This window comes from Micromys minutus, assembly GCF_963924665.1.
Source record: "Micromys minutus genome assembly, chromosome: 9".
Taxonomy (NCBI): domain Eukaryota; kingdom Metazoa; phylum Chordata; class Mammalia; order Rodentia; family Muridae; genus Micromys; species Micromys minutus.
This window is the reverse complement of record NC_137978.1, coordinates 22,251,339-22,274,983: the sequence shown is the minus strand read 5'-3', so window position 1 is coordinate 22,274,983 and position 23,645 is coordinate 22,251,339. Positions and strand designations below refer to the sequence as shown.

The 23,645-nt window shown below is 42.1% G+C and overlaps 1 protein-coding gene across 3 annotated transcripts in view; it reads right to left on the bottom strand.

The window, feature by feature from the left end:
* The window catches only part of PDE4B (phosphodiesterase 4B), a gene marked incomplete at both ends in the record, with an annotated part of 442,442 nt that overhangs the window by 86,501 nt on the left and 332,296 nt on the right, over window positions 1-23,645 (bottom strand). For all 3 annotated transcript variants that reach the window (XM_080921154.1, XM_080921155.1, XM_080921156.1), the window contains one exon: window positions 17,905-17,954. In XM_080921154.1, the coding sequence (XP_080777280.1) occupies window positions 17,905-17,954 (50 nt within the window). The remainder of the gene's footprint in view (window positions 1-17,904; window positions 17,955-23,645) is intronic.

Genomic DNA, 23,645 nt, shown 5'->3' with positions numbered 1-23,645 from the left:
TGTTCCCTCAGATAATTAGGCTTAGTGCTACCTTAGGACACAGCTATACCACTCCTGGACATATACACAAAAGATACTTCAACATATAGCAAAGACACATGCTTTATTATGTTCATTAGCAGCCTTATTTATAATAGCCAGAAGCTAGAATGAACCCAGATGTCCTTCAACAGAGGAATAGATACAGAAAATGTGGTACATTTACACAATGGAGTACTACTCAGCTATTAGAAACAATGACTTTATGAAATTCATAGGCAAATGAATGGAACTAGAGACTATCCTCCTGAGTGAGGGAACCCAGTCACAAGGAACACACATGGTATGTACTCACTGATAAGAAGATATTAGCTCAAAAGCTCGGAATACCCAAGATACAATTTATAAACCACATGAAGTTCAGGAAGAAGGAAGACCAAAATGTGGATGCTTCAGTTCTTTTTAGAAAGGGGAACAAAACACTCATAGGAGGAAATACAGAGACAGAGAATGGAGCAGGGACTGAAAGAAATGGCATTCAGAGACTGCCCCACCTCAGGATTCATCCCAAATAAAGCCACCAAACCCAGGCACTATTTCTGACAGAATCCTGATATGGATGTCTTCTGAAAGGCTCTGCCAGAGCCTTACTGATACAGATGAGGATGCTTGTAGCTAACCATCAGACTGAGCATGAGGACCCCAATGGAGGAGTTAGAGAAAGAATTGAAAGAGCTGAAGGGGTTTAAAACCCATAGGAAGAACAACAATTTCAACCAACAAGAACCCCCAGAACTCCCAGGGACTAAACCATCAAAAAAAAAAAAAAAAAAAAAAAGTACACATGGCTCCAGATGCATATGTAACAGAGAATGCCGTTGTTTGGCATCAATAGGAGGAGAAGCCTTTGGCCTTATGAAGTCTCCTTTCCCCAGTGTAGGGGAATGTCAGGGTGGTGAGGTGGGAGTGGGTGTGTTTAATGGGGAACATCCTCATAGTAGCAGGGGATGGGGAATGGGAGGGGGAAAGGGGATAATATTTCAATTGTAAATACATAAAATATCCAATAAAACAAAAGAAAATACGATCTTAAAATTAACATGGAAGCCCAAAGGTCTTAGAGTATCCAAAACAATCTTAAACACAAGAAACAATGGGGGAAATATTTCCATTCCTGAATTAAATTTTGTAGTCCATAGTAACAAAACCAGCATGGCACTGGCTCAGATCAAGGCCTCTAGATCAAGGAATGTAAGTGGAAGATTTAGAGGTAAACCCACATAATTACATCCACATGAGTTTTGACAAAGAGGATGGAAATATGCATTGGGGAAAAGAGACTCTTCAGCAAATAGTTTTGTCAAAATTGGGTATTCATCTTCAGAAGAGCAAGCCTGGACCCCCTTCTCATACTCTATTCAAAGTCAACCAAGTGACTTTGTTAATATAAGATCATATATATATATATATATATATATATATATATATATATATGATATAATATAATAATACTATAATATGTTAATACAAGATCTGAAATTGTTATAGGAAAAGGTTGAGATAGCATGTCACGATATAGGCATAGTTAAAAACTTTCTAAACAGGATTCTAGTCACTCTGGAAATACAGCCAACAACGGACAAATGGCACCTCATAAAATTAAAGACTTCTGAATAGCAAAGGAAATGAAAACAGTTAATTGATTGAAGAGACACCCTACAGGATGGGAGAAAGTTTTCTGATAACTGTACTTATGAAAGATTACTATCTTAGCTATACAGGGAACTGAAAAATAATACTTAAAAAAAAAAAAAAAAAACCAAACAACCTGATCAATTAAATGGGCTAGCAAAATAGACAATTCTTAAAAAGTGAAACACCAATGACCTTTAACTATATGAAGAAAAGTTTAGCCTTAGTAACCATTAGAAAGATGCAAATCAAAATGACATTGAGATTCCATCTCACTTCAGAATGAAGCATACAAATAAAAATACTGATGTGAATGTGGGCAGGGGGAAGTTTTACACGTGCACTGCTTGTTTAAGTGTAAGCTGGTTCACACACTAATGAAATAAGTGTAGAGTCTTCAAAACTGTAAGAATAAATCTGTCTTATGACCCAGCTATATCATCGTGGATATTTATCTGACAGGACTCCAAGCAACATTGCAGAGACACATGCACCTTAATGCTTGCTGTAACACAACACACAACAGCTAAGCTATGGAACCAGCCTAGATGACCAGTGTCAGAGGAATGAGAAGGAAAATTAGGTATATATGCACAATGGAATTCCTTGTAACCAGAAGAAAAGTGAAGTTATATCTTTACAGAACCATAGATGAACCTGGAGATAGTCAGATTAATTAAGCTTGTCAGGAAGACAAAATGACATTTTATTCTTTCTTATGGCTTCTAGATTGTGTATGTCTCATGTAAATCATTCGTGTGATACAATTTGAAAGTAGAAGTAAACTCATCTAGAGGAGCAGAATGGAGTAATGGAAGGGGGTTGAAGAAAAGAGAAGGGGGAGTATGTTCAACAATTTTGCTTGTATGAAAATGTCCTTATTTAACATAAAGCTATGTACAAAGAATACATGCAGTGAAATTCAAAACAACTTGCAAAATGTAGGAACTGTCTTCTATTCCTATTCAAATCCTGAGGATTCTACGTCAAGATAAATCAGCTCATTAGTAAGTTTACACGTAGACTGCTTCCTTTTCTATTCCTTACCTTTTTCTACACAAGAACCAAGAAAAGATGAAGGAATGAGAGGAGGAAGAGGAGGAGGAAGAAGAAGGAAGAGGACTATCTGTTGAATAATATTTAATAACTACTCCTTAAGTGTTAATGATGATGTTTCAGTTTCCAACCTTCCAAGACTCAAAGCACATGAAGGCTGATAAACACATACAGTCATCACAATAATAAATATGACTCAGTCACAATTCTATGACTGGCACTATTTAAATTGTTATATGTAAAATAACTTATTTAGTTCTGTAAAAGTACAGAGATTAGGGAATTAAAGGTGAAATGGAGATGTAAAAGATCAAGGTTTGGGGAAGATGTAAGGAGTAATGCTCTTGAAATTAGAGCAGGGATCTAAGCTCATACTGTCTGGTTTGAGAATCTCAAGCTTTTCAAGACTGTAGACTTTGTCCTGCTGTTTCCCTAGCACAAGAGAGTACATGATGTATATCTACTATTTAATTGTCTTGGCTACACTTGGGATTGGGAAAATACTAAAGAGGTAATGTGTTGTGGAAAATTGGTGTGACATAATGTTAGGGTGGGAAGAAGACCAAGGTTTGGGGATAGAGAATGCGTCTTGGGCTTGAACTCCAAAAGCCCCAGTTACTAATACATGAGTTGTTCTTGTCTGACAAAGAATTACCCATCCTGACACCCACACACCACTGTTTCTGGGTCAGGGGCCATTTTATCAGTTCGAAGGCTTTGTAAATGTTGATTCTAGGGTCAAAGATTCAAAGTAGTCCCAAATAAAAAAATGACTAAGTTTGGGAGGCTACAGAGATTACCTTGAGTCACACACCTGGTTGGTATCAGCACCAAAATGTCAGTGTCCTGAGTTCCAGCCGAGTGCTCTTTCATTTAAGTCACAGAGTTTCATCTGAGCTAGGGAAGTTGACAGAGCAAATTATTCAAAATGGGACTTTCCAGGGCCTGTCTTGAATTGGATGGGTGCCTCCCTGTGTCCCTGCAAGACACACCCTGGTTTCGCTGCAGATCTAAAATCTATGTCTCTCCTTATGATGTCAGACATCAGGGGTACTTCATAAGCAGTGAGTTGTAATCTGCAGTGTCCTAAAAACTTGACCCCACCTTCTTTTCCTGCTTCTATAGCCTTGCCCAAATCCTCAGTCATTAATGAGTTATTGAAGGGGATTCACCAAGGAGAGAGTGAGGGGAAAAAGAGGGAGGGGTCTGGGGAGGACACAGTCATTGATCATTGGCTCAGTACTTCTTCTAAACGGAGAGAATTGAACAAAAGATATCTACCCTACTTTTTTTTTTTTTATTTCTAGACTCTGGATGTAAAAGCAGATTTGGAGTAGTTCAAGTACTGATGAGTGCTGTTCAGAGAAAGCCAAGATTTTGTAACAGATGTAAACTTGATCACCAGGGAGCTTTCACCTTATGACAACTGCTAGTGTGCACATGACCTCTCACCAGGAAGAGATTAGTACTAAGTATGTAGATGTTGTAGCTAACAGCTAGGCTTCAGGTCTTAGCTATGTCACTTACTAGCTGAAAGTCTTCTTACTATTCCTCTTTACTGGGGTGTAGTTTTATTGCTTATAAAAACGAGATCCCATCTTGAATTTGTTGTGACTTTTGAGACTGGGGAGACATAATTTCTAATAGCAAATACATACTTAATATATGCTATGACATCATGTTGACACATCTTTGCCTATGTGTTGTGTTTCCTTCCAGATTTTTTTTTTTGGAAAGAAATGACACCTATTGAGAGTAGAAAAGGATTTAAGCAGATTTCTCAAACCAGAGAGCTGATGTAGATCACCATAATACAAGGAGCCTTTCTTTCTGCACGGAAAGAGTCTATCCAAAACCCTGAGGAGCAGAGCAATAAGTAACCCAGCAAGGCATTCAGAAAGGGGACAGAAGAAGGTCCTGCAGAACAAGATGTGAAAGTAGGTGTTCTTAGAACTTCAGCAGAACAAGTAGCCCAAGACCTGAAGAAAAGGCAAGACCTGGGAACAAAAACACATGGTGAGCTGCTGACTCATTAAGCCACAGGAAGCTCCCACAGTTGTGTTCCCTCAGTCACTTGCTGATGCAGCTCTTCACCAAAAGATACCTGGGAGATGGGGGAAGGGCCTATGTCTGTAATCTAAGTACTGCAGAGATGGAAAAAACAGGAGTTCTGGGATAGCCTGGTCTACATAGCAAGGGAAGGAAAAGAGTGAGGTAGAGAGAGAGGGAGGTGGTGTCCAGGTGTGTGATAGTTTGTGCTGTCTGGTGTGAACACTACAGGTGATGCTATCCTGACACTTGTCTGAAAGGCACACACTGCCCTGTGATGAGTTGTCCATCTCTGAGAACTCAAGCTGGGAGGCATTGTCAACACAGTCTGGAGTGAGGATGAGAAAGATGCTATTGGGTTCTTCACATTTGGGGGAGCATTCTGAATGACAGAAACACAAAACCCAGGGGACATATGCTGAGAAGAATGTTTAGATTTGAAAAAGAAATCTGAAAGATCATTTTGTGAGTCATATTGGAATTCAGCTTTCCAAATTCTGAAGAGAAGGTTTGAACCCTACCTTGCTGATCTCATAAAAGATGACCTTCCAGGCACACCTATCTCCCTCAAGACATTCCTGGACAATTAACTTTTGAAAGTTAACTGATCTCAATTGAGTTTTTCAGTGATTGGTTCTGAGATGTGGGAAGCAGGTTTTGGTAAAATTGAAGCCTACAGGTTTCTCTTATGATTGGCTGCCCAAGTAGAGTACAGGTGAGAGCAGTAACATTTTTGTGACACTACAGCTAATGCACACACTGTCCAGGTGTACAAACACAAAGCTCTGCACTTCTTGCCTTGTAAACACACTCCTGTCTGATTTCCAGAACAATGCTGAAACTGAAGCAAGATGTTGGGCACATGGAGACTTTTATTTTCCTCAACTTTCAACATCTAACCTGTAACAAGTAGGCATCATTCAAGCTAGGCTACTCTTTGAGACAGGTTATATGCTTTTGTTGGATAGTTGGTGCACATGATAAGACTGGCTTGAGGTGTCAACTTGGCAGGGCTGAATGTTATTTTTTATTAACCAATGACCTGTAGCTGATTGCTTTCTAGCTATTTTGTACATAAGGGTGGCATCTAAATTGGGAAATTGAATTTAAAGAAGCCCCTGTCTATGAAGTCCTTGTGCAAACTCAAGATAGGGATCTGGATCTAATTTATGAGAACATCACTTCTTTTCTAGAAGATTCTTTTAAGCAATACGTATCATGGGTGACAGGAAAGGAGAGGGCATGTCTGATCTCATGTAAGATGAATGAACGGAGAGCAGCTACCCACAGCAGGCAGTAGGACAAAGCTTTCTAGAAGCAGCACTCTGAACTGCTTTGTTGCTTGCTCTAGGAAGACGATATAGAACGTAGCTGGAAAGACTGGGGGTTGTAGGAATAAGAGGGAAGCAGTAGCTAGGGACCCTTGAGAGAAGACAGCAGAACTCTATGAGAGATAGATAGATAGATAGATAGAGAGAGAGAGAGAGAGAGAGAGAGAGAGAGAGAGAGAGAGAGAGAGAGAGAAGGGGGGATGGAAAAGTAGATCACTAGGAGCAGAGACCTACTGTGTTGACAAAATTCTTCTGAGGAACCTTATCTTCTCTGGAAACAAAAATGTAACAAACCAGCCCAAGACACATTTATATGCATATGTTTGGCACTGACTGCAGCAGGCAGACCTAGAGGAGTCGCTGTCTGTCAAGGTGACTACCCTGGGTAGCTGCGTGCAAAAGTAAAAACATGCTTGGTAGTAAATAAGTCACCGAATGCCTAGAAGGCTTGACCTTACAAATGTGTGAAAAGTCTCTTCCAGTGCCGAGCTCCATGCTTCCTTCTGGTGAGTATTTACTTGGTCTGGCTAACTGCGTTAGGTTCTCCAGGGATGGTTAGTTCTTCCAAATCCCTGTCCTTTCCTAAGATGAGGGGGCGGGGGATAGGGAATACAGAAGTGTGGGCTTGTCTTGAGCAGCTAGAGAGATAGTTATATAGCTAGAGAATGAACAGGCTCTTCCATGCTGTTAGTAGATGGCAGGCTGGGCTGTCAGCGTTTGAAATGAATTCTAACCCCCAGACCTTGCTTCAAGTTCCCCAAATCTGCAACAGCTGAACAGTTGCTAAGTCCTACATGTTCTTTGTTGCTGAGAGAAAACACTTCCTTATCTGAATGAACCCTGACTCAAGGAAGCCCTCTTTGGGGTTGCTGAGATGGCTCAGGCAGTAAAGGTGCTTCCTGCCAAGCCTTCAACCTGAGTTCTATCTCAGCTCTTCACAAGATGAAAGAAAAGATCTTCTATAAGCTGTCTCAGTTTTATGAGTGAGTATGCATGTAATGTACACACATGTACACATACAATCATAAACAAACAAACAAAGTGATAAATGTTTAAAGATGAGAGAGAGAAAAAAATCCCACCATCAATTAGTACCTTTTTAGTGCCTGTGCCCCAGCCCTAAACACTAAACTCTTTAAATACGATTGACTAAGTCTGATCTTATGATGATCCATTGCTCAGATGAGAAAATCAGACCCAGACATCTTGAATCATTTTTTTGTAATTACAGAGCACATAAGAAATAAAAGAACTGAAGCACAGGAAGCTAGCTTCAGATCCTGCTTCTTGATCCCAAGAGGGTGGGGGCGGGTCTGGACTAACTATTACTGCAGAAGAGGGTCAGGGTCTGGGAACACATAGGCCCTGTTAATCACTCTGCCTTGGGGATCAGACTGCAGTTCTGTGTTTACAATTCCAACTATCTCATACCAGTCTCATTCCCCATGGCTCTCACGTAAACTGATAATAATGCTGACTTATTGTTCAGAACTAGAAAATACGGTGCCCTTCCATCTTCCCAGCCTTTCTCACCTTGCTCCTCACTGGGGCGGCAGCCATTAAGGTCTATGAGTGAAGTACCTTTGAGGTATTGCTTTCTCTCTCAGTGACCATCTAACAAGTTTCTGTTCATTCTTCGGGGCTCAAGTTCAAGGTCACTTATTGACAAAGCTCTTCTTTGTGTCGCAATCTATTTCAGTCCCCATAATAACAGACAACAATTAAAGACAGTGCTAAATAATACTGGGTGCCAGATAAAAGATTTACATATACAGAGTCATTTAAATACTACTATAGCTCTAATAGATTTTAGTATTGTCCCTACTTTTACGTGTGAAAAAGTGGAACATAGTTCTAGCACCATGTACCCTTCTTCATTACAGATATCAAGTTCATATTGGTGCAAGTACTTAGGAGGTATGTGTTGGGCTATGAAAAACAACAGAGGTTACTACAGCAGTGGGAACACTGTGGCTGGGCTCAGGAGGAACGAACACGGGCTTTCGTTTAAAAACATGTTTTGTTTTAAGCATTTGAAAATTATGTGTACATGTTTTTATCTGCCTGTGAATTCAGGTGCTTTGGACTCCAGAAGAAAGCACTGATTCCCCAGAGCTGGGGGTACCAAGAGCAGTGCCTGTTTCTAACTGCAGAACCACCCCCTTTAGGAAAAGATGTTATTGTTATTATGTCTCAATTATGTGTGAATATGTGTATGTGCCTGTGCGTGCAGAGATCGTGCACTTTCAAGAAAGAAAGATTTAGATCGCAGTTCTGACCTATCACTTGTTAACCTGATGTCTTGAGCAAGCCCAGGCTCTTCCCTGAGCTGTCCTTGCCATCTGTGAGGAACAATACCTGCAGAAACAGTAAGTAGTAGATCATAGATCCAGAGGATGAAGAATAGTGCCTGTACTTAGAAATAGAGTCATTACTGTTTCCTTTCTCCCTTGTTGTCAGAGGCAGGACTGTGGGGCTTTGGAAATATCTCATACTAGCTAGACATCAGAACCTGGAAATGTGAAGGCCAGAGAACAGTTGGGGGAATCTGTCGCAGCTGCCTCTGCTGGTTAAATGAGTCAGATGACCACCCTGGCCTCAGCTCACTTTGTAGGCAGTGAAGGAAGGGACGGGAAATGTGCACAGACGTCTGAGTATCACTCTTGGTCCTTGTCAACAGCCCTGGCTGAGAGGAAGTCAAGTCAATAAGCTCAGATCCAGTGAGTTCTATTGCCTGTTCTCTATTTCAAGGGGACAGTCCCTGCTTTGTTTCTCTTCTCTCCCGTGAAACACTTCTCTGAAATTCTCTTGGCTTCTGAGAACAGCTCTAGAATCAGCCCACAATGATCCACAGCGAGCAGAACCCATCCTGTCCCTTGAATCATGTCGTCATAAGGATGTGGCAGTAGAAAGGGACATTAAGAAGCCCTCCTTCCTTCCTCTACATTTTCCTAGCCATTTTTTTTCCTTTTCATCCTTCTTCAGGCTAAGTTCTTCTTACCCCTGTGGAGAGGAGAAGGGAGGTAGGGTATGCATGAGGGAGCTTACCCTGTCCCAGCATAAGTGCAGCTTTTTCAGGAGCCAGAGTCTCCTTGACCCCACCTTCCCATGTGACGGTCTGCTAGTAGGATTTTACATGTCTCCCAAGGGCAGCTCTGGGCTGGCTTCAGTTTCTACTCCCTGCTGAGCTGCCTGTGCTGGAAAAAAAAATCTGTGCCTAGGAAGGTGTGTGTCAACCCTGATGGCTGGATTTAAACAGTTACAGTGAGCTGTGTGGTGTACTCAGCCTATCTCACAAAGTGACATCCTCATGTGCTTATGCAAGAAAAAGCTCAGATAACCGAGGTCTGGCTTATCAGAGCCATTTTCTGTTCTTGGCAGTTTGTTTTCAAGGGTAAGAGCCAGACTCGGGATCCCGACACGTTTGTTACTAGCTCCTTCTTTCTCTCACTGCCATTCTAATATGTGTCACAGAGAATCCTGTCTTTAACTCAGAGTCCATCTCTACATAACCAGAGATTGATTTTTTTAATGGGAGGAGGAGGAAAGTGTTTTAAAGTAAGAAAGCTTTCTTTTGGGTCTCACAGCATCCTTTATTGTCTTTAGGAGTCCCATTTCAAGACCCTGGGGCATGCCAAAAGCTGCAGGAAGTGCCAGATAAGCTCTGCATGTGTTGTTCCGATGATCATATATACCTGTGATGAAGTTTTAGTTAAGACTTAGGCAGAGTCAGAGATCAGCAACAGTGAACAATAAAGTAGAATTTTTCTTTGTAGTAAGTGAGATTGGGGTTGCCTGAAGATAGGAGCCGCGATTGCACAATATCCAATTTCACAACCCAGAGGGCAACGAAGGAACCATGGGGCAGGTAGGTCACAAAGCATGGATTTACGGAAGGAGCAGACTCACCCATGCAGGAGGGATTGGCATGTACCATTGTCATCGTGATACTCAAAAGGCTGTTTGACTGTAAGTGTATGAATTTCCCCCTCTATGGAATTTTTACTTTATTACTTTTGGACTAGGGTGACTAAGTAAGGATAACTGAAACCTTTGAAAAATGAAACTGCAGAAAAGGGGCAGGAGGAGGGGTGTACCATAATACTGTGGAAGGGAAGTCAGCCAGAACCTTCCAGTGGTGCTTTCTGTTCTGGTTCCCTACTGATAGCAAAAGTTCTGGATTCTTAGCTCTCCCATACTGATCATCTGCTACAAACTAGGCCATGTGAAGCATGCTGAGGTCACGTGATACACGCTCTAGAAGGCCAATTGCAATTTTCTCATTGTTTTGCCTGTATCAAGTCATTTAATCCATATAAGTGGCTTATAGGCCATGTGCATTTTGCATTGTAATTAGTAAATGAAACAACTGAGACCAAGAGCGATTAATTTCTCCCAAGGTCACAAGATAGCCAGAGCTAGAATTTGGAATGAATATTTTAGCTCACTCATAACCATTCCAACATAGCCTTTCTCATTTCCTCTAGAAATAAATAATCTATGAGATAGAAAATTAAAAGTGTCCATTCTCCAGATAAGAAAACAAAGTTGTGGAGAATAATTTGTTGGAGAGACTGATCCAGATTCCTAACTCAGTTCAACTCAATACGCTATTAAGTAGCCATTTTGTAGCACTGCAGTGGGTACCAAGAGAATGGCACTGTCTATTGTGATGAGCTACAGGTATTTTGTCATTTTGCTTCTCTCTATTTCTTGTAAGTTTGTTACTTTGCGCTGAAGTGATAGCACAGGCTTCACTTCATGTGCCTTGAGGTCACATGCCATCAAGGTTAGCCAGCGATTTCAGCGCCATGCGCATGTTCTGAGAGCCAGCAGAGATTTAGGCAAGTCCGAACAAAGCCAAGGAGCAGCTGAGCTGCTCCGATGTTTCAGACTCAAGCTTGGGCAATCATTCACCGCTATTTGCTCATTCCATTGACGTTTACTGGGCATCAGTTAGGTTTTACACTCTTAGTTGGGAGCAGAAAACAAGAAGATTCATATATGAATTTGAGATGCTCATGGTTCAATTAGGGAAGAAAGCAAGATATTTCAACTATAATCTTGAGACTTTTGAGACACTGACTCAAAGTTTCTGAGATAATTGAATAAGATATTATAGGGGCACAATCTGAAGATGTCTTAAATGTACATTCCAGATGGAAATGGATAAATCATGCAGTACTTTCTAAACACAGACTATATTCTAGGTCTTAGATAAAAAATACATGTTTATTTTAATCATCACTCCAGAATTCAAGATGCAAAAAATATATACAGCCCTGGGAAAAGTGTCAGTATAGAACGTCAGGAGGCAGGAGGTTGGCATATTTAGTTTATACAACCATGAATTGAGCAATGTAGGTGTGGGGCAATAAGGGAGATTAGGACACACACACACACACACACACACACACACACACACACACACACACACACACACATACACACACACACACACCACCACCCAAAACCAAAACAAAACAGTAAGAAAACAATCAATAATGGGGTTTAGACAAAGCATACTAGACCAGAAAGAAGGCTGGTTCAGAATATGTAAACACCATGGACATCAGACCACTTTGGAAGGTGACCATACTGTTTTGGGCACAGGAAAAGAAAGTCCTTTACTGCAAGAGAGAAGAAAAGACTAGGAAAAAAAAATGGTTAAAGGAGCTGGCTGTCCTGGCAATGAGAGAGAAATGGGTTATAGTACAGTCTGGTTCTCCCAAGCCAGGGGATAGATCAGGAAGGACATGGAACCTGAGTCTCCATCTGACTCAAGAAGGGTTACCAAAAGTTTCAAATGTTTAGCATTTCTATACACCTCCACTGATAAATAAAGGAAGGAACGATCCATGGAGCAGAGAGGCAAGGATAGAATTGAGAAGTCCTTCCTACAGCCTGCATAGTAGATGAGGAAGGCCAGATCTGAAGAGATGATGAAGGGCGTTTTCTGGCTCTAAGCCTCAGTGGTAGAAAAGTCCAGGTGTGTGGAGTGAGTCCTTGGCAGACATTCCAACTTCAGCTCAGGTAAACAGAGCCAGCAGGCATTCCCAGGAAGAGGCAGCTGTGTCCTGAAGGGCTTTTCTCTGACAGCCCGGTGAGCTGCAGCGTGATCGGGCTTGAGGCAGGCAGCAGCTGGGGTTTGGGAGGACACAGGCACGTGGAGAGCCTCCTGTGGGGGTGCATTGCTGCAGATGAGGCAGCCACCAGAACCAGTTTGTCTTCCTGGCTTTCTCCTCCACCCTTTGCAGAGGACTCAGTGCCACAGCCTTACCAGCTGCAGAAAAATTGATTCAGGGATGAGGGCTTCAGCTTTGAGCCCTGCAGAGGCAGCAGAAAAAGGCAAACTGTGTGCCTCTTTGAAGGAAGCTGTTTGTTTAAGGATCCAAATGTCAAACAACTTCAGTAGCAGACAACAGCGATTTGGCTAGAACAATGTATGCCACTGAATTAACATCAAGATGGAATGAAACTCCTTTTTTTTTTCTTTTTTTCCAAAGTTCAGTATCTTTCTCTATGGTCTCAATTACAGGAGATACATTTGTGCTGGAAACATTTAGGCAACAATATCTGGGTGTCTTTTGGAGCCTACTGTAACCAAAGAGAAGAAAGGCCGGAACTAAAATGCGAAGGACAAAAAGAAACTGTTTGGAGACAGGTTGGCTACAGTGTAAACTTTTCCTTTTCTCTCATAGCAAAACCTGGTGGTTGTCTTTGAAAAAAAAAAAAAAAAAAGTGTGTCTGTATCTAGGTCCCTGGCAGTGATTTGCCTCTGGGAGGGCCAGCAATCTATTTAATGACTCCATTGACGTCAATGGCATAACTGAAATACTTACTAACATGCATGATTCCAGCTTTCAGGGGGAGGGGGTGGACCGCGTCTCTCAGCAGTGCGAAAACACGAGGTGGAGTCTGCGAGGAATGGACTTGGTTCTTTCTGCAAATTCTGAGACTAGATGCTGCTGGTCCCCCAGGTCGTGATTAATCTGAAGAAAAACCTTTCCTGCTAAATGAAGACATTAATTCTGAACAAGGGAAAGCGGCCACTAATAAGCAAGACCTTATTTTTAGCTGTGTTTGCTCCAGGGAACAGTTCTAACCACTCTCATTTTAGCTGCCTTACTAATGATTTTGCAGTTGCCCATCCTTAATTGCAAATCAGCGCAGGTAAGTCAGCATTCATGTGCTGGGATAAATGTTTACAGGATGGCTGTTTTAGACAAAACAGTTGTGGGGAACTGTCTTGACCATTTCCCAGCTTTTCTGGTACTGTTCTATTGTGTGACTTCATTTTGTATATACAGGCTGTTCACACACAGTGTGCAACTGAGAAGATTGTCCCAGCATTTCGGGTTACACACATCATAGGGAACATTGTAGAAAATGTCTGCTATTTTTATTTTTCCCTTTTCTTTATGTAACTTCCTTCAGGATCTTCTTTGTCCTGAGTGGTCAGGCCCTTTGATAAGATGTTTGATCTTATTTCTGTTTGCCCATGTGTTGTAATCCTGCCTGACAGTTCTTGCTTAATGTAGAAGCCAAGCAAAGGTTCAGCTTGTACCGGCCTCCCTTTCCAGTTATCTGACGTGGATCAGCTTTCAAGCGGTAGCCGTGGTCCTCAGACCTCTGCCCGTATACAACAGTCTCTCTCCCGTGCCAGCCATGGAAGTGCTGGCAAAACCTTGACTTTCTGAGTTGTTCAGGGTCAAAGACCATGTACTGAGCCCCTGCTCTACTTCTTGAGCAAAATAGTCAAAACCAAGTGAAGATGTGTGGAGTCACGTGGAGAAGCAGGCTTCCAGAACAGAGGCCTCTGGGAATTATCAGTTGTAGCATCATCCCTTGCCGACTGGCCCTGAAGCTGTGTTTAAAGACATGGCCTCCCCAGAGCTTGGGAAAACCTTAATTAAGGCTGCTGCTCAGATAGGTCAGCATATTTTACACTTTACTGGAAGACTTCTGCTTCCTCATCCTATTGCTCCAAATACATTCTTTCCTTGAAATATATTTTAATTGACTCATGCTGAAAATCACCGCAGTTAATGCTACAGACACCCGAGCTGAGACAGGCGCTGTGTCTGCAGCAGTCTGGCCTGAAGACTCAAGGCAGCTCTTCAGTCATCGCATCGATGTGGTTGGCTGCCATTTTGGATAGTTTATCAACTTCTGGGTTACTTTAAAAACAGCTTTATTACAAGTGGTGGTATTCATGATTTTCACCAATAGCCACTGATAAATTTTAGATGAAATATGACGATGGAATACCCTACTTCACACATTATTCTGGCTGCTACAAAATTCTATATATGATATATATTGTTATAAATTAAGTCGTTTATAAGACTGGGAGGTGAGAGTTTCTTAAAAAAAAAAAAAAACCGACACTTTCCTAATCTTTTTGTGTAGGAAAAAAATCTTTCTACAAAGGCAGTGATCACTTAGCAATTTATTTTCTCAGTAGGTTCTCTCATGAGATAGTCAAGAATATTGATGGAATGTATGTGTAAGCACAGGACAGAGAGTATGGGAAAGCAGGTCAGCTGTCACAGAACCGCACATATGTACACAAATTCATTTGTTTTTTCAATTATTTGATTTGTTTTTCTTTTAGGAAATCTTGGGTTTTCAGTTTTCCATACTGAATATGTCCACATGAAAAAATTCAAGTTCCTGCCTTGTTTTAGACTTTCTTTCCTTTTTTTCTATTCTTTTCCTTTCTGTTTAAGTCTTATACAGAAAAAAAAAAGAAAAGAAAAGAACAAGAATTCACAAATTAAAAAAAAATACTCCGGCTGCTTATTAACCTCAGGATTTTCAACACACCCACGAGGATTCACTGTGACCTTCCAAACCTGCATATTCAGGCTTTGGAACTGCTCTCTTTGGGTTTAGCCCTCCAATTTTGAATGATAGCTTTCCTACTTTGTCAGCAAAATGTTACCTTCTTAGGCTTTATTCTTTCTTATTCAAAACTGCATGAACACATGGCATACATAAGCCCCAACACCTTTTAATTTTAGTACAGTAAGTGATAAGGACTCTGAAAGAGGAACAGAGGCACAGAAAATAACACTTTCTGCAGACACAGGGCTGTTGGCTTATTATTACGTTTTACCTTTATAAGCACTTTCCTTCAAATAAGGTCCAACCTTTATGTAGTTCTGACTGGGTTGTCATTTACTCTGTTCCTGCTGTGTAGATATAATTTACTAGAATATAAAGACAAAGAGATGAGAAAGATGCAGTCTCTCGTCCTCAGGAGCCCAGGTACCAGTGGGACAGACACACCACTGGAAAGCCATAGTGCATCCCAGAATGAAATTTTTGCCAAAATAGGAACAACTGTGCTAAATAATAAAAAAATAAGTTGTCATTTCAAAGACAAGAGTTTCCTGTTGATTCCTAAGAACTGAGAATCCAGTCCAATAAAGAGTGGCCTGAGAGATTTCGTCACCCAGTGTCTCTCAAGGTAAGTGCAAGAACCTCACCTGGGTTGGACGAATTCACTGGAATTGAAAAAGCAGCAGCTGAAGAAGGAGTAAAAGAAGAAGAGAAGAAGCACAAAGAGAGGAAAAAGCAGGAGGGAGAAAAGTAGGGGAGATGAGGAGGAGGAGGAGGGAGAGGAAAAAGGGGGTGGGGAAACAAGAAGAGGAAGGTGCTTCAGGGATCCATCTTTTGCCATACGGTTTCTCCTGTTCGCTTCCATTGCTGAATATGTTCAAACTATCATCTTGTACATTCTTTTTTTCTCGTTAGGTTTATTTATTTATTATGTATACAGCATTCTGCCCGCATGTATGCCTGCAGGCCAGAAGAGGGCATCAGATCCCATTACAGATGGTCGGTCATGAGCCACCAGGTGCTTCCTGGGAATTGAACTCAGAACTTCAGGAAGACCAGACAGCGTGCTTTTAAACTCTAAACCATCTCTCTAGCGCTGTGGCGTCTTGTACTTCTTAAACCTTCTATTTCTACCAAAACGTACGAGTTCAAATTTAGTCCTTCTAAATACACACCTGATTTTCTTTCCTAAGTTCTCAATAAAAACGTAGGTTTTCGAGCAGCTGTTTGTGCTCCACGTTTAGTGCTCCAGGCTGTTTGCCCAAAGCCACGTATTTTTCATTCCCCTTTAAAGTTTCTATTTAAACACACCTCTTTGTCATATGCTGATAAATATTAAAATAACAGGAAAAATCTGCCCGACTTATTTCAGCTGATAATAAGAACAAAACACGGGATGTGTGTCTCCTCTCTCCTCTTCTGGCTGCGGTTTACCGGTTTACCCCGTTGGGAAGATTCCGAAACCAGTAATTGCGTAATAATTGGTACCACCCCACCATCTCTTTCCAGATAAAACCCAGGGTTGTTGTAGTCTGCCACAAAGACAGGCAAAAACAAATTGCCTTAAGAGGCATTGTTACTTCATTGCTCCATTGTTTCAAAGGTACTTAAGAAAGCTCCAGTTGCCAAGCTTAGTCAATGTGCCAATAATCATGAAACATCTTTCAAACAGTGTTTTTGCTAATGAGTTAATTTATAGGGCCATACCTCCTTCTGGTATATGTCCATATTTATTACAAGAAACAGGAAATGTGTTCTGAGTATTCCAGTTGATATCAGAAACATGTTGGTAGAATTGGCAAAGAAAGCCGCCTCCTGGGCAGGCCAATAAGATGAAACAACAGGAGGTTCAAAACAGCTCCTTTGATCTCCTCAGCATCAGCACAGCTACACACTAAGACGCTACTGTTTCCCTTTATACCTAACGGAAGTGGCCCATCAGCATACCACAGTTTTGAAGTCTGTGGACGGAGCACTGTTTTCCTTCTTTCTAGCTCATATCACAGGGCTCTGGTGTACCTTTACCTTGCTTCATGTCTTTCTTTCACTTTTTTTTCCTCCATCTTTTTCCTTCTAAAAGTTTTAAAAGCATATTCTGTAAATGCTTCAGAAACCAACCAGCAAATGGAATGCACTGCCTTTGTTCCCTTCATTCCGAAGTTAGTAATTTATGACACTTCTGAGATACTTAAGGCCGTCATACTAACTGAACACATCATCCGAGGAGGAAGTAAATGGGCATGGGGAGGAGACTGGTACTGTTAGATACCATGCAGGGTTTATCTTAGTTCTAGTGGTGTTTTTCTAAACCCACTTTAAGAGTGGGTGCAAGGGAACTCATGGACTTCACCAAAGTCACCTAGGTTGTTGCATGTGACGAATACGTGTTGGACATATCTCTTTGGTGTTCCTTCAAGGTGGCCCTTCTTTTCAGAGGATTTTAAAACACAAGATGAGCAGGTGCTCATAATTGAAAGATGAGAGGAACGAAGCTGGATGACCTCCAAGACAAATGCGTTGTGACCTGGAAAGAACTGTCGGTTTCACACCTGGCTAGGAGGCAGAGCAGCTATAGCGGATGCTAAGAGGAAATCCATTAATGTGCCTTGGGGACCTTGGGCTAATGTGGGCACCCTGTGGGTGAATGTTTGAGGTTAGCGCTCCTGGGGTTCACTGGGGTCAGCAAGCTGAGGTCAAATTGCATTCAACATACAGCTACCTCCTCCTCTGGAAGTGACAGGACCACACATTTAATTGTGAAGCCCTAGGTATATGTTTCAAAGTACTTTTAGTTGGGCTTCACTTGGGGTAAAGGTCTAATACACTATTGATAAAAAGTCACCAAGTGACATGCTTCTGAGGGTTACAGTGTGCATATAAAGGCATATACTAATAACAGTCTTGAATAATTGCTTTGGAATGCAGAGGTGAATCTCAGGAGGAGGCCTACCTTGCAGGCTGACTCTGGATACTGGAGCCTGACTAGCCGCTGGCGACCTCCTGTGGAGAAGCAGAAAAAGAGGCTGAGTATGCATTGAAAAGTCCCCCCTCCCCCCTTCCAGGATCCCTGATGCCCAGGAGGTTTCCAGGGCTTAATGAGCTATCCAATGACATAAGGCTATCACCGGAAGGCAGGCTCCTGGAACATGGGTAGATGATTGCAATTCTCTCACATCCAGATGGCCTGGAATTTCCCTCTACACAGCATCAGGATGCAACAACTCCCCAGGAAGGAAGTTGTTTACCTCAGGTCCCTTGCCAGCCCCTCCATTTTGGGTTTTATGAAAGAGCCTCTCAGAAAAACAGTTGCTTGGGTCTCAGTCCAGAAGTCAACATAGATCCCAGTTCTTTGAGGATAGAAAGTCACAGCCAGAGGGACACTTAGAGATGTTTCAGTTCAGGACCTTATATTATTTGCACCTCAGGAAACTGAGACCTTGGGAAGGACATATCATTTGCCAAATGCCACACAAAGCAATTAGCCCACAGTGATCTGAGTTTCTTAACTAGAGGCACTTCCTTTTCATGGAGGAATGAAGGTATTGATTTTCATCATAGCCTTACACCAAGAGGCAAATGAATCAAACAAGCCAACACATATTCCACTAAGAGTGCAACAGCTCTTATTTATGTGTGTTTGTGGTATATCTTTGTGTGCACATGTGTGCACGTGTGCTTGTCCATGTAGGCATGGGTGGAGAACAGAGGATGAGGTCAAAATGATTTCCCCAAATACTTGTCTGTCTAGTTTTGAGGCAGGGTCTCTCCCTGAAGCTCGAACTTGTTTTTCTAGCTAGGCTGACTGGCTAGAAAGTCTCTGGAATCTGTTACTGTCTCTCAGGAGAATATGATATCTCATAGGTTTTTTGTACTAGCGTTTCTTTCTTGTTTTCTGTAACCTCCCTCCCTTTGCTGGTCTCACCATCCTTCTGATGCTTGGCAAAATTTCTCCATGAGACTCTCCCAGATTCCCAGTGCATTGCTGGAGGCCCTCCCTGTGCAAGTATACAGCAGAGACTTCTAACTGTAGAGCACATCAGAGTAATCTGCCAGGCATACTTTTTAGAACATTTTGCTCCAGCCTGCCTCTGGTCTTCTGATCTAGTAGACTAGAAGCAGCCTCGTCCCTGGGGTTTCAAAGCAGTGACCTGCAGTCAGCATTGCCTCTGGGGTTCCATACAGTGGTCTGCAGTGGAGAGATAGACCTGCATTTCTAGCAAGCTCTCAGATGCCGTCAACACTGATGATCTCAGATGCCCTTTCAGAAACCCTGACAGTAGTGTGTCCCACTGCTCCACACAGGATGTCATTGTTGATCAAAAAAGATTTTCATGCCAGTAGTTCTGAGTGTAAGTGTCCTGACATTAGTGAAGAAATCCTAAAGACTTGTGCCCATCCTTTGGACCATTAAACTACTGAGACAATAGACCAGGAGAATTGGGACTTTCCCCAGAGGAAAGAGAAGAAGAGATTCACACAGTGCTGAGGATTTGTCAGACCTGAAGCTGAGGTAGATGGATCAGTCACAGGCAGGACCACAGTTTGAGCACAACTCTTTAGTGACAGGCCTCTCAAGCCTTCTGTGTGACTTAACATTCCTGTCAGGATCCTGAAGATGGTCTTGTGTATGTGTGAAGGAGGGTGCCACTGAATTGTTTCCTGTTGCTGCTACATTGAATAAATCTCCTTTTTCTGCCTTAAAAAAAATCATTTATCTCTTTAATTGGTGTGTCATGAATATATAGCATGCCACTCAGTCAGGGCCCAGGCCTTGATTCTAACGAGCTCTGGTAACATAGGCAAACATCAGACTCATTTGGGAAGGTATTTAATAACTACCTTTCCCACCTTTGAAGAGTTCATTTTCATCTGTTTGGTGCAGGGCCTGGGGATCTACATTTTAAAGTCCTCTTTGAATCTCCACGCACAGGTAGGTCTGAGGGAGAGGCCAAATGATGGAGACAAGAAAGTGAGGAAGGCCTCTGCTTGCTGGGTGGTCACAGATATAACTCTTCTCCCAGGTATCACCTTTCCCTTGGTATAAGAAAATCTCTATGCAGTGTTTCTGATGCTGCAAGTCCACGGACAGAGTCTATAGCTACCACCAATGGCCTGAGAGGATGACGCTGAGCAACCCTCTCTGTAGCATCTGACTTTCATGTGTGACGGGGTAAGGGAATCCTCAGGCCAAGATTGCTGCTCTCTGTTGGACACCATGCTTGACATTTCTTAGATTCATCCATGGGAAGTGTTATCATTTAACTTTAGGGACCAGGAGCCAGAGAAGACAAACATTACAGTGCACATGGTGGTTTCCAACTGGCAGGGAAATACTCAAGTCCAAGTCTTTCTGAATCCAAAGTGCTAAACCTTTGACTTTCATTAAACCATTCACTGATCACTCCTGCACTACTCCTGCGAGCCGGGATTCTGTCTGTCTGTCTGTCTGTTTGTTGTTGCAGTTGTTTTCGTTTCGGGGAAATTGAAGGGTTCCATTCTAGGCTCCCTAGCCTGACATACAAAGTCTTTTTCGCTTCTTGTCCTCACCATACATCTCTACTTTATCACTAGACTTCCTCTCTGCCTGACAGTTCATCTCAGACCACAGACAGTGGTCTCTCCTGCATTTCATATGTCTCCCTTGCTGAACTCCAAAATTGTAATTAAAATATCAACTGTCTAATTAGGGTTTGATACATAGCTCCCTAGATGAAAGGTAAACTTCATGTAGGCAAGGGAAGACTTGTTCACTACTGGATCCTACGATGTTACCTGAGAAAGCCTTTGGAAGCCAACAACTCAGTGCACTCACTGAGTGGTATGCTACTTAAACAGATTCTGAAAAATTGACGTACACTTTGCTCAGGCCCAGGTGGGTCTCTGCCTTTACTTTGAACTCCGTCTGTTCCTTTCTTGCTCACGTTCAGGCCATTCTTTTGTTGGAGAGACTCACCTACCTTTGACCATTACAAATCTTCTTCAAAAGGACACTATATTGCTAATTGAAATTTGTCCCTCCTGTCTCTAGTCCCTCATGGTGTCTTGCTCCTGGTTTGTAGGCTGTCTGCTGTTCTCTCGTCCTCGTTCTCTCTCTCTCTCTCTCTCTCTCTCTCTCTCTCTCTCTCTCTCTCTCTCTGACTACTTTCTTAGTAGTTACTTTTAGCATCTAGTTCATCCCAAAGTTTCTTATAAACTCTTTTGTCTTGGAAGTTAATTTGCAAAAGCATGGCTTTTACTTAAAGTTGTTCATTTAGAAAAGAATTTCTGTATGGGAGAAAAGGTAAGGGCCAGGTTTATTTGGTTTATCAGGTTTTTCCTGGTAAGTAGTCCAGTAAGGAGACTCAGGACACTTTAAGGAATAAATGGCTTCTGGAAGCCACACTATGGTCAGTAAGACATGAGCCTTCCAGCCGGAAAACTCATGGGCCCAAGGGAGAAGAAACAGTATCTGCTGCCTGGTTTCAAGCAGTCTAACTTATAAAAGAACGGTAGGAAGTGCTTTACCTGGTCTGAAGCTGTTGTTAGGAACCAGGAAGGTCCGTGGCCATAGTAGTTAATGCTTTCAGCCTGAGCTGTGTAGTGGAAAGAGAACAGCAGAAGCCAGGAATCTTAACCCAGTCCAGACTCTGGCACCTTCCAGGTATGTAGCCCCTGGTAGCTCACAGAACCTCCATTTCTTTCTCACTTGGGGCAAGCAGGCAGTAACTACTATTTCCTGATGATTTACAGTGTGTGAGGTCCTGTGTGACAGACTCACATATATTTCTTCACTTTCTCTGAGGGAATTTGGCTAGGTATTTTCCATATCTGTGTTCAAGATTTTATGACTCTCAACTAATTTAAATCCCATGCCAAAATATACAAAGCTCAGGAAGACATTCCAGGTACACACTAAAGAAGATGGCTATTCATTTCAAAGAATATGTACATTCTGATCAAACTATATCTTTGAAGAATTGTGCATACAAAGATGACGTGAGTCCCTTGTATGACACTGAGAAGTCACACATATCAGTCACTGTTGGTAGATGATGGAAAAGGCCACCTCAGGTACTGGGTGGCGAGAGTCTGTTGGAAGCCACCAAATACTTCAAGGAAATGTCTCTGATTAACAGCCCTAAATGAAAGCTATGGTTTTCAAAATTAACTCCTGGGACAACGGAAGTGTAGGTTTTTATTTGCAGCCAAGAAATACAGGGCTGGTCCCTCATTTCATTAAGGTGAAAGGAAACCTCCTCAGCAGAAACTTTAAGATTTTTACCCTTTGGGTGGCAAAGCCGGGGCAGACAATGAGCTGCTTTATACAGAGAAAAGAGCCAAGAGATAAAAGAAACCGTAAGTTGGGAGAAGTATAGTTCTGTGTGGGAGTTCCTTTTCACATAATAAACCACACTAGCCAGATGTCTTATGAAAACCACTCCAAGGACATAATTACTGCTTAAATGGTACATTCAAGACAGGGAGTGGTACCCCGGAACCCATGTTAAATATCCCAGAAAGCAACTTCTAAATTCCATGGATGGTGCAGCTCCAAAAGTTAACATAAGTTAATGAATGTGGGTGGGAGGGGGAACACCTCTGTATGCCGTATGCACCGCTGTATATGATCCTATCCTCACTTTCTTTCCTTATTTCTTTGTGGGCACTGACTACCTAGCAGTAGAGTGGAGTGTTATCAGTGGACTCTCAGCTCTCCAACCCACCTCTGCCATACTGGTTCATTTGCGGCTTAAAACCAACACTCGAGTCTTAGCCTAAACCTCACAGAAGTACTCTCAGCTCCTTTTGGAGAAGCTTTGGAGGATCTGAGTTTCCTGAGGTTTTTGTACTTTGATGCTGTTTTTAGGGATACCTGAGATCAGACTAGAGATTGTAGCTCATACCTGTATCACCAGTGTCGCAGAAGCTGAGAAAGGAAGATTGCTACTAGGCCAAGGTAAGATAGTGAGTTCCAGGTCATCTGGGACTATAGAAAGAAACCCTATTTTAAAATAAACTAATCAAAAAGTCTTAAAATAAATGGCAAGACTACCCTATAAAACACAGATATGGATTTGCAGAAGATCAGTAGATGCCTTGGTCTCAGTGCTGGAGGCATACTCTCTTTTGTAAATATGGCTTGTCTTGGACAAATGTGACACAAGGGGTCAGGGTTTGACAGATGGTTCTCAGTCTGAGAGTGATAATGGCTCTAGGTCCATTCTGTATATGGCATTTATTTAGGGTCATAAAATACTTGATTCCCCAGAGCCTTGTGTAATCCAGAACACACAGCTATCTAAAGATCCAATTCTTAAGAGAGCAGCTACAATGTATTCATTATCAGGTCGGGCTGTCTCTAATCCTACTGACCAAGGAGGAACACCTACACTCACGCTAACAAATAGCATCAAAACTACTATGTGTGCCCCATGACTGCTTGGATGTGTGTACCATATCAGTTTGGTGTCAAGTATGGTTATACTAAAGAAGCTTCTGACAGTTACTCCTCACCTCCTCCTTGTCCCATCTGTAGCATTCTGACCTTAGGCTTCATTTCTAAAGAGACTGGCTTACTTAATGTTTGCTTTAAGCTTCTCTGAATGTCCTGTTTCATGCGTTGCTCCTACATAAACGTTCAAGCTATCCAAGGGCTTTTTCTGCAACCAGGAAGAGTCAACAGGTGTCAGGAATAAGTGGAGCATAGCATTG